Source organism: Psittacula echo (genome assembly GCF_963264785.1).
Source record: "Psittacula echo genome assembly, chromosome: 6".
NCBI lineage: Eukaryota > Metazoa > Chordata > Aves > Psittaciformes > Psittacidae > Psittacula > Psittacula echo.
Genome location: NC_137743.1, coordinates 32,682,565 through 32,694,711, shown reverse-complemented (window position 1 = coordinate 32,694,711; position 12,147 = coordinate 32,682,565). Strand labels below are relative to the sequence as shown.

The following is a 12,147-nucleotide window of genomic DNA, read 5'->3' as shown; positions in this document are numbered from 1 at the left end:
GTGCTAACCAACCCTAGTATCCCATCAGCAGCTGAGATCAATGTTTGATAATGTGTAGGAAAGTGGAGTAGAACACACAAACAGGAGACGAATTATGTGTAAAAAAAAAAATAAATAAATATCCCTTGATATTTATCAAGGATCCCTTGCCATAGGCAGCCAGCTAAAAAAACCCCAAGGGTTGAGATTTTTATTAAAATTGTCTTAGCACACAGCTACGAACATGAGTTATATTGTTCAGACAATCCTGTATTTCCTAAGATGTGTTGCAGAAGGGGATGGGAAAAATCAATAGAGGGAGTTAAATCCACAGATTACAGGCCAGAAGAGATTGCTACAGCCATCCAGTCTCAACCCTTTATACTTTCTACTCAACTTCAGACTAAACTATTTCTTGAAATAAAAATCTAAAACATATCATTAAGAAAAAATGTCTCATGGCTGTAGGTTCGATCATCTCCTTTGCTGGGCTCTTCCACACATCCCAGCATCCATAGCTGTTGTCAGCTTTTCCGTAGCTATATATATATGACTTAGATGTCTTTAAACTTTCTCTTTGTTAACCTGAATAATTTTAGCAATTTCAACCTTGCATTTTTATGTTTGTTTTCTGATCCAGATTTACACTGAGTTTTTTAGCATTCCTCTTTACACATTTCCTATTCTTGCATTGTGCATTCCAGGAACTGGCCATTTTACAATAGCGCCAATCTCACCAGTGGTGTAAGCAGAGGCAAGATCACCCTAGGACTTTTACTTGTGATCCACTTATGCTGAAGAATTGTATCAACTGTTTTTTTCTATGATACTGCATTGAGAACAAGTTGTACAGCATTTATCTGTGTAAGCCCATTCTTTTCATAACTGCTTTTTTTCTTTTCATAACAACCTTTTCTTTTCATAACTGCTCTTCAATTCCAGTCTCCCATCTACAACAATGACCATTTAACCAGGTGAGACAGATCTCTTGGGAGGAATACCCTTTCTTCCTCTTTATTTTAATTAGTGATGCTATTTTTAATCCTCCTATTGTGTTTCGCTGTTAATTCCATTTAATGTAAGCTTTCAAATCACCTCATGAAATAAATCGAATGCCACAAATAAAACCCAATACAGAGTTTCAGCATAGTTTCCTCTATCAAACATAACCCTGTCAAACTTTGTTTAAGAAGATCTGTGTTCCGTAAAATGTTATCAGTTGTTAATTATATTGCTGGCCAGTATTTTGTAGGAAGGATCCTGGATTTATTGTGCCACTATTTTATTTGGGACTGATGTCAGGGTAACATATACAGATGTTTGGTTGTCTGTTCTCACCTTTCAGTAACAGAGAATAAATTTATCAGTCATCCAGTGCTCTGGATTTTCCAAAGTTTTCAGAAACTTGAGAACTATTTCAAATAGGAAATTTTCGATTAGTTGTTTTAAAATCTGTTTTGTGTACGTCATCCAGGGCTGGTGACTTGATAGCACATGTTCTTTATAGATATTTCCTCACATTTTCCTTTGCTTAAGACAGAATGCTTTCTACTTTGGTGAGATCCTTAGGTAGACTAGGTGGCTCTTCAGTGCTGCAGTTTGTGCCCAGCCAAGAGGTTTTTATGTAATACTACGCTTTGTTTAAAAATAAACAAGAATTTCTTTGAAGTAGGAATTCTACTTCTCTGAATGGTTGTGTGAAAAGTCAGGGATCCCTGAACTTCTCTGTGGTGAAGACACCAAGTAATAAAATAAATAATTCAGTTGTGTAGATGGACAGTGTTAAGGACTAGGTATTATTCTCTTCTGTGAACTTTTTTACTTTAGGTAACAAGAATTTCAAAACAAATGTACGTTTATGGCTCTTTACTTACTTTTGAGCCACCAGTGAAAAAATCGTCATTATGTTGTTTAACCATCAACTATCAATCTATTGATTGGAATGAGACTTCCATATTAATTAATATGATTACTTGTGAAGACTGTTCATGCTCAATGCATACGTGGTATTTTGATATAATTTTGTATCTGAGAATCTCCATGTATTTTGCAAACATTCATTTAATTTATGCACTTCAGAAGTTAACTACTGAGTCCAATACAGAGAAAGCCCAAGTTCAGTGAGAGGTATAATTACTGGACAGTAAAGCCTGCTTTTTGAAGAGGACTGACTCAGTTTTCTGGTCTAATAATTGAATAAATTTTCTTCTCACTTGAGAATAAAGGCTTTAATTTATGTCATTCATAGTATTTCATATTCCAAATGCCATTTCATCCTGTGTGTATGACTTGCAGGAAGAGCCCTAGGACTGTGTATTTTACTCATGGTCCTTTTAACAATTTTAAGGGACAGTTCTTAATTTGGGTGAAATGTGCTTGGTAGGATTAGTTAATGAGGCATGATGCTATAAATCCTATTGGCCAAATGTACATGGCATGTAGAAAAGCAGGTAACTGAGAAGGAGTTACATTCTAATACTGTTGTTTGGATTTGGGTGGCATATTAGTCTCACCTATGGACCAAAAATGCATTGTTCAGTTCACTGTCCAAGCAGGAGGAATGAACATAGCTAGTTGTTGACAGGAGTTAAATGTCTCTGAGGTATATGTGCTGTTTTTCACGTTATGGTTTGCTCATAACTGGGGACAGCTCTTTGGCCAGACAGCCTTATTTTTTCTATAGTATTGCTTAGCTCCCTGGTACAACATCGTTGAGGATTTGTGTTAGGGTACCTAAAAGGATACATGCACAAAACTTTACAAGAAGTTGCAAAAACTTTAATGTGCTGTACTAACCAGTAACCTGAAACCAATGTAACTTTCTACAAAGTGCTACTTCTTTTTATTCAAAGTGAGTATTTGAAATCTTTTTCTTTATAAGAAGTTGCTATCAATTCCACACTTCACCATCTAATTCTCTTCCTAAACGAAAGCTTTGATAATACTGTCCTAAACTCCATCAATCCCACCCCATTTCTCAGCCCTGATCCTAAAATAGCTTAGTAAGCTCTTCAAATGAGGCTTCATTAATTTAACAGAACATACTAGAGGACATTCAGATCTAGATCTAGAAACTCTAGATCATTAAAATAGAGCTACATTTTTCTGGAAAAGCGAAGCACATTTTATGATAGCATAACCTTTTCCTCTAGTCATGTTTACTTCCCACTTCATAAAATTCAGGGATCTGTAATGATTTTTTCAGGTATTACTAAGGATTAGTAAAGTTCTTTTGTGTTTCATTTAGGCTCTAATTTAGAACTTTTCTTTTACATTTTTATAACAAAATAGTTTCGTTTGATTAAATATCGATTACATGGGTTTAAAATAACAAAAAAGAGTCAGCACTCAATCTGTTCAATCTCATATTGGAAATAGTAGGAAATTTGGAACCAATTTTCTTGATTTTTAAATCAAGACATATCGTTCTTGCCTATTTCTTGAATAATTTCGCAGGTATTGATGCAAACAGATAGAAAGCCTTTTTAATAGGAGCCACAATCAGTTTTGTAATTATTTTTTTTCCTTAGTTCAGGTGGATTCAGTATTTTTCTTATAGAAGCTTACAAATGAAGTAAGTGGTAGAAGGAAAAAATTATGGCAGTTCATCCCACAGCATTCTAAATGTTCTACAAATGGACCTAGCTTTAACCCTTCTTTGATAACGTTCAGTTTATGTAACAACCTGGTATTCTGTGGCCCAGCACTAATCACACAGGACATGGACTGTCTTAAGATATAGTGCATGTCTTTGTCAGACCAGTTACCAGAGATACGGAACAGTACAGAAGTTTTGTTCAGAGTCACTTCGATATGTGAATATGGTGTCCAGCAAAAGCTTTTTTCATTGCACAATGTAACTTTGGTATACGGCGCTTTTCATAGTGGATATGGGTGGACACTAAGGTGTCAAAATGACAGTGATATCAATCTGTCAGATTGATAGTGAGGGCACTTTTACATTCAAGATGTTACTTTGTTCACAGCAATCCCATTGGGTACGTTTTTGCCACATAAAATATTTCCATTTGAATCAAATAATATTTTTGAGTGAGGTGAAAATGCGGTAGGGTGTAAACTGCTATTTTTGAAGCTCACGAGGCAAATCAAGAAAACTAGATATTGTGACTGCAATTCTCTCAATCTTGTTTGTGTATTGTAATAAAGATATTCTGATGACTTTAATATGCTGGTTTTCTCTACAGATGTATTAAACACTGAATTTGTTTGCTAACTGTTAATACCTTTGTTGTTGCAGATACAGCGGTGGTGTATAAAAATAGGAACGGACATGTTGTTGAACTGAATGTAGAAACAAATACGACGACATTATTATTGGAAAATACAACTTTTGTAAGTAATATATATTATTTACTGATTTCTTAGTGGAAGTCTGCTGACATTTTTTTCTGCAATAGCAGGGGGAGAGCATATTTAAAGGTTAAAGAAAATATATTTCTAACCGAGACTAGATTATATATAAATGGAGAGTATAATACTTTGTCAGTGCACAATTTCTGGCCGAAGTTATTTGTTACTTTATTCAACCTATGTGTAAATAACCAAGAATTTGGAGGATATGTTGTTGGCTGTAGTCCATCCTTTGCTTAGGCCATTTGAAGGATCATGGGTGGTGTGTGTCCTGGTGAATCTATCTGATGTCTAATATAATAAAAGATTTCATAAAATGGAGGAACTAAATATGTTGAGAGCTTTTCACTATTATAAAAGGGAAAAGTGTTCAAAAATCATGTGAAGATATTCCTTGATGGAATTAAATATGCAAAGAAAAATGTATTTCCTAGTCATGGTAATCTCTGGTTTATTTGTTCCTATGCTGTAATGGCAAGCTAGATGATTGGGGACTATTCCTCTTGACCAGTAAATAATCTATACCTGAGTGATTTGCATAAGTTTCTGACTAGCTGTAATTGCTGTGAAATGCTTTAATGCCTTAGTGTACATTTTCTTTTGCTTTGCTTGGTTCTGTATTCTCAGTGATACTAATATCCTACCCTGTAATTCTTGTTTATCAGGTTTTTGCAGTGGAAACACATGGCTTGTCAATCTTTACTTATAAATTCTCTGTACAGACCACTGGCTGTTATTGTTAATCCCTTTATTTTTAATTTAGTAAAATCTTTTGCACCTGCAGACCCGAAAGGATGACTGATTTTCATCAGTGGTGTTTGGCAAACGCTGATTTTATTCCTGATTTTATTCCTGGTCTGTTCCTTGCCTTTGCTGGTACAGATTCCTCCTTTCAAAGCATAAAACCCCGGCGACCTTTTCTTCTAAGTCCTCAAACTAGGAAGAGGAGAGTAGAAGTTTGGGAGAAAGAACATGACGCTGACTTCCTAGGTCAGTGTAAAGATGAAGGAGAAGGGAGGAGAGAATTGTACTTTAGTGGTTTGTGTATGTGAGGCTCCCTTTCTGTAAGCTGCACCCTTCCATATGCTGGGATGTGCCTCAGGGTACCACTTAACGCCAAAAAGGCTAGCAGACACAATTAAAAGTAGGTGAAAAGGTGAATTTCTGTAAAGTGCAAACCACAAAGTGTTGAAAAAGCATTTTCCATGTTATCTATGTGTGTGCATGAGCACTTGCCTGATTAAGTAGAGGATAAACTGTGTCAAGCATATATATTGCCTTTAGCATATAACTTGAATGCAAGCAGCTGCTTGGGCATCCCTGGCTGTAAAACTTGACTGTAGTGATAAGATTTGGGTTTCCTCACAGATTTAATTCATACACTTTTGGATGCAAGTATTTGGCTCATAATGTCAAGTGCAATGCCAGCGTGACAAGCTATTGAAGGCCATTATGCCAAACCAGTCTTGCCAAGGAATGATGGATCAGCATGGACAGCCTGCTTCACACTGCAAACGTCACCTCTTTTCACAAAGTTGCTCTACTCTGTGCTTTTTACGCAATTGATTTATCCTGAAGTCATGCAGGCTGAGAGAGTTCTAGACACTCGATATCTACTCTTAATTATAAATGTGGGAATCAAGAAACCATCCAACAATTATGTATTGAACAGAGACAAATAAAAACGTACGTTTCTTCCTACAAAGTTTCTTTCTTAGTCAAAACCTAAGAGAGTTAGAGGTAAATAAAGTGAATTTCAGCAATGATTATTCATATAGAAGTAGAATAAAAAGCGGAACACAGAGCAGAAGATTCGGCAGATTTCTTGATAGATGTTTGGCAGAGAGCAATGGCAAGTGTTGCTGTGCTGAATTGCCTGTTGACAAGGTGGCCAGTGATCCTAACAGATCATAACATTACAGAGGCAGACAGTATGGCTGAAATCAAAAGCTGCCCCATTCTTCTAAGCTCCACTGTCCCCAGATTCACACTGCTAAATGTAATCTTCCAAAGTTAGACACCTTGATCATTAATCAACATTTTCCTTGCTCAGTGCTACATCTGCTTAATCACTGGTGCATAATTAGAATGGTGATGGTTTAATGACTCTGCAGAGATGACTTGTATTAATAAAAAATACAGCACAAATCCAACATAGGCAGTGGCAATACAAGTTCCCTCATTCCTCCCTATCAAAGGGTTTTAGTCATGGAAGAGTCACCTTTTGATGGGAGTTCGTCTGCTTTCAATCTGCATTCTCTCTCCTGTTTGCCTCTCTGCTCAAGCAACCTGCAGAAGTGACAGGTTTTTCGTAGTAATGTTCATAATTGTCTATTGAAAATTGAACTGCCATGATAAATTCATTGTGAGAAGGCAAGGGGCTAGTAATGACTCTTTGTCACTACTGATTGGGGTGTATATGAACCAGCAGCCCAGAAGAGGTTTTCTGTTTTCCTCATCCCTAATCCCCTGAAGCAGTCTTCCATTGTGCATGGATCATTGGCTCTTCTTTTGTGCCTTAGAGACTGCCGTTTTTGTGCAAAGTACATTTCTTTTATCCTTCTTTGTGTTCCTTAGTGTCTAAAAGTCAGATAGCCCTACTTAAGAGCTGCTATGCCTACTATGCATGTGTATCAGCAAAAAAGCAAACTGCCTTTTTTTTTTAACTATTTACATGTATAAAAGATTAAAAAAAACAACAAACCTTTAAAAATAGTTATGCATCTGGAAGAAAGAAAGGCTAGTATTTTATTGTTCTAAGATGCCCATTTCTCTTCCATAGGGAAGTATCTGTCCACAGTTCGTAAATTAAAGGTTTTTTTTCCAGTTTCTTTAGGTTTCATTCAGAAGCAGAAGAAATCATTGCACTTTATCCATGCTTTTCAAATGGAATCCTTCTCTATAATCAATCTATTAATAAAACAATCTGGCCTTTATTTAATTAAACTATCAGCAAAGCAATATTATGGATAACAAATACACTGATGTAAGTGAAAAGAGTAACTTGTAAAGCACAAAGAATATCTATTAGCATCTTTAGATAGCATAACATAAAGACATTTTCTAATACATACTTGTCCTCTCAGTGTATGCATGTAGTGCATCCTGTTTAAGCTGTCTAATAAACAGTTAATACTCTGAGCCAGCGGCATATAAATGTTAACAGCTGGAGGCTGGGCAAGTCTTCTATTAAATGGAGCCAAAAAAAGCCCTAGACATGAATCACTGTGTGGCATTCTGATGTTTGTAATGCTGCCTCGATATGCGGTTACAATATGTTCTCTCTCATCTATCCGAGGTGCCTGTCACCATGATCATTACATGCCTACCAGTTTTTCAGCATTTAGCAATACTTTATTATATGTTACAGTTCCAAAGTAAGTAACATGATGCCACATTTATCTAAGCAATTTCAGTTGGTTAACTGAAGTTACCAAGCAGTTCATTTATTCCTTTGCCATCAGCTGTTACACAAAGTCGCTAAGAGCAGGTTATCAGTTAACACACAACTCAGCCACGAGACCTGGCTAGGCTGGAGAGGAAAGCATGGATGACCACATGTGTTCTTTTGCGTAGGGGAGGTTATCTGTCTGGTCCCTTATCATGCTTCTAGCTCAGCCTCTTTATTCTGTTACAGTTCTTAAACCCAAACCAAAAGGAACAAAAGGGGACACAGAGATGAGAGAAAACGTGTAGGGACTGTGTGTTCTCTAATAGTACTTTCCAAATATTTTGCATCCATTGAAAGAAATATTTAGAAATTTTGCCTTCAATTTTCCCTTTTAAAAAAAGCTGCAGTAATTATGAAAGTGGTAACGCTTATTTGTTAGCCCTCAGTTCCATTACTTTTGTGGTGGATTTATGCAAAATTATTCAGATACCATGCATACACCCTCACAAACAGTCAGTCCAGGATTCTGGGTCAGAAATGAATCTGGTGTGCGTGTGTAGATGATGGGGTATATTTTGACTCATCAAATAAGAGGCTATCAATTTGTTTGCAATGCCTAACGATACAGGTAGAATTGTTTTCAGTTTTGAAACTCTAATGCAGGGTCTTGTATTTACAGCAGCTTCCCTGCAGCTGTATGCTTTTGACTCTTCTAAACCCCAGCAATTCTGACTTGCTCTCACCCTTGATTTTGATGACTTCCCACAACTCTTTTCAATCTCAAGGGGAAACTGCATCCTGGTACATAGCAAACCGATATTACTGAGCTGCAAATCTTTTCCCAGGGGCTTGCAGGGAGTATACCCTATGGTATGTTGTAATGTCATATTACTGTGGACCATCTTTTACACAAGGATGGAGAGAGAAGGATTACTTCTTTCTGCTTGCTAATCAGGGGATGGTGTCAGAAGGGTGGAGCAGAGCAGGAATAGTCTTGGCTCGTGAATCATGATTAAGCTGTGGCAGCCCAGCTGTGAAAACCCACTGGAGGCCTTACAGCCAAAAGCAGAGAATGCAAGTTTTCGTTTGAGCAGAGCTTTTGATGGAGACTGTTTTGTGGTGTTTCACAGAGTATAAATACCCTTTCTTTTTGATAATTGTTTTCCGTTTGATATTTTTGTTCGTTTTGTGTTCCCCACCACCAGCCACACCCCTTTCCTCTTTTTATGGGAAACTCAGTGCAGCATCTCAATACTGTTATAGTTTCATTGTTGATAGGACAAGGGGTAATGGGTTAAAACTTAAACAGGGGAAGTTTAGATTGGATATAAGGAGGAAGTTCTTTACTGTAATGGTGGTGAGCCAGTGGAATGGGTTGCCCAAGGAAGTTGTAAATGCTTCATCCCTGACGGTGTTCAAGGCCAGGTTGGTCAGAATCTTGGGTGACATGGTTTAGTGTGAGGTGTCCCTGCCCATGGCAGCGGGTTTGGAACTAGATGATCTTAAGGCCCTTTCCAGCCCTAACTATTCTATGATTCTATTCTATGATTCTGTGATTCTATGATTAATTTAGATTTAATTGCAAGAGTAGTTTACATGCTTATATTTTAAGACCCTTGTGTAAGAGGTTAATGAAAGGGTGAACAATGGTAAATACATTAAACAAGATTATATAACCACATAAATATTAGTAACTGTTGCAACACTGGACATTTTAATGACCCACACATGTTGTAAATAGGTGGTTATGAACATTGTAAAATTATCTCTGCTCTCTCATGCCCCTCTAAATGTTAAATAACCCCTTCAGCAAAACCTTTTCAGTAGAGGAGTTTTTATGGGTAGAGTTTATTGTTGCAGTGCACCACTGTACATAGAGATGGGAAAGCCTGACAGATGGAAGGGTTTGCAGTTGTGGTTTGGTGATGGTAATTGTCTTTTACCCAAGTGAAGGAGGTTTCAACATGCAAAATGCAGGAGACAGTACTCCGAACTGTCAGGTTAGGGTAGCTTTGTGGGGGATCTCTCTAAATAATAGTCCTGATGAGATCATTCCTTGGTACAGAAAATTGTTAAGGGTTATATCAAAGATGGGGAATGGGAGGAAGAAAATTCTGTGATTTACAATTTAGAGGTGATTTTCTGCTAGAGAGGCAATGGTGTGCGGCTGCTGTGAGCTGCAAAGTTCTGTTCATGTCTTTTTTATGTCCTACATGTGTGTGAAAATATCTTGGGACTACATGAGGAGTTTCAGGTGAGTTTGGGGAGTTTGGTTTGTGTTTTTGAGAACCACTCACAGTATCACAGTATCACAGTATGCTAGAGATTGGAAGGGACCTCAAAAGATCATCTAGTCCAATCCCCCTGCCGGAGCAGGAACACCTAGATAAGGTTACACAGGAATGTGTCCAGGTGGGTTTTGAATGTCTCCAGAGAAGGAGACTCCACAACCCCCCTGGGCAGCCTGTTCCAGTGTTCCGTCACCCTCACTGAGAAGAAGTTTCTTCTCAAGTTTAAGTGGAACCTCTTGTGTTCCAGTTTGTACCCATTACCCCTTGTCCTATCATTGTTTGCCACTGAGAAGAGCCTGGCTCCATCCTCGTGACACTCCCCCTTTATATATTTATATACACTAATAAGGTCACCCCTCAGTCTCCTCTTCTCCAAACTATAGAGACCCAGCTCCCTCAGCCTTTCCTCATAAGGGAGATGCTCCACTCCCTTCATCATCTTAGTTGCCCTGCGCTGGACTCTCTCCAGCAGGTCCCTGTCCTTCTTGAACTGAGGGGCCCAGAACTGGACACAATATTCCAGATGCGGTCTCACCAGGGCAGAGTAGAGGGGAAGGAGGACCTCTCTCGACCTACTGACCACCCCCCTTCTAATACACCCCAGGATGCCATTGGCCTTCCTGGCCACAAGGGCACAGTGCTGGCTCATGGTCATCCTGCCGTCCACTAGGACCCCCAGGTCCCTCTCCCCTACACTGCTCTCTAACAGGTCGTTCCCCAACCTATATTGGAATCTGGGGTTGTTCCTGCCCAGGTGCAGGACTCTACACTTTCCCTTGTTATATTTCATCAAGTTATTCCCTGCCCAACTCTCCAGCCTGTCCAGGTCTCGCTGGATGGCAGCACAGCCTTCTGGCATGTCAGCCACTCCTCCCAGCTTAGTGTCATCAGCAAACTTGATGACAGTACACTCAATTCCCTCATCTAAATCATTGATGAATATATTAAATAATACTGGTCCCAGTACTGACCCTTGAGGCACTCCACTAGATACAGGCCTCCAACTAGACTCCTCCCCATAGACTACAACGCTCTGGCTTCTGTCCTTCAGCCAGTTCGCAGTCCACCTCACTACCTGATCATCCAGACCACGCTTCCTCAGTTTAGCTATGAGGATGCTGTGGGAGACTGTGTCAAATGCTTTGCTGAAGTCAAGGTAGACCACATCCACCACTCTGCCATCATCCATCCACAATGTTATTTCCTCATAAAAGGCTATGAGGTTGGTCAAGCATGACTTCCCCTTGGTAAAGCCATGTTGACTGCCCCTCATAACCCTCTTATCCTTGACATGCCTTAAGATGGCACCAAGGATAAGGTATTCCATCACTTTCCCAGGGATGGAGGTGAGGCTGACCGGTCTATAGTTACCCGGGTCCTCCTTCTTGCCCTTTTTGAAGACTGGAGTGACATTTGCTTTCCTCCAGTCCTCAGGCACCTCTCCCGTTTCCCAAGACTTGGTAAAGATGATGGAGAGTGGTCTAGCAATGACTTCCGCCAGTTCCCTCAGCACCCGCGGGTGCATCCCATCTGGACCCATGGATTTATGGATGTCCAGATTGCTCAACTGGTCCCTAACCCATTCCTCATCGACTAAGGCAAACTGCTCCAGTGACCTGACTTCATCTGAGGTCTCAGGAGTACAGGGCTCTTCAGGACTGCCTCCGGCAGAGTAGACAGAGACAAAGAAGGCATTCAATAACTCTGCCATCTCTGTATGTTCTGTCACCAGGGCACCCATCCCATTCACCAGCGGGCCAACCTTGCCTCTGGTGTTAGTTTTATCTGCCATGTATTTGAAAAAGCTCTTTCTGCTGTCCTTGACCCCTCTCGACAGGTTTAATTCTAAGGAGGCCTTAGCCATCCTAGCTGCCTTCCTACATCCTCTAGCAGCAGCCATATATTCCTCCCAAGTGGCCAGCCCCTCCTTCCATGACCTGTAAACTCTCCTCTTCCACTTGAGCATACCCAGCAGTTCCTTATTTAGCCACGCAGGTCTCCTGGCCCTCTTCCTTGACTTCCTACGTGTCGGGATGCTCTGCTCTTGAGCTCGGAATAAGCAATTCTTGAATGCCAACCAACTATCTTGGGCCCCTTTACCTTCAAGCAGCCTTG

At 39.5% G+C, this 12,147-nt stretch overlaps 1 protein-coding gene across 4 annotated transcripts in view; it reads left to right on the top strand.

Annotated features, from left to right (window-relative positions):
* DPP10 (dipeptidyl peptidase like 10) overlaps positions 1-12,147 on the top strand; it is a gene marked incomplete at both ends in the record, with an annotated part of 569,906 nt that overhangs the window by 405,496 nt on the left and 152,263 nt on the right. For all 4 annotated transcript variants that reach the window (XM_080621254.1, XM_080621253.1, XM_080621252.1 and 1 more), the window contains one exon: positions 4,238-4,332. In XM_080621254.1, coding sequence (XP_080477380.1) covers positions 4,238-4,332 — 95 coding nt within the window. The remainder of the gene's footprint in view (positions 1-4,237; positions 4,333-12,147) is intronic.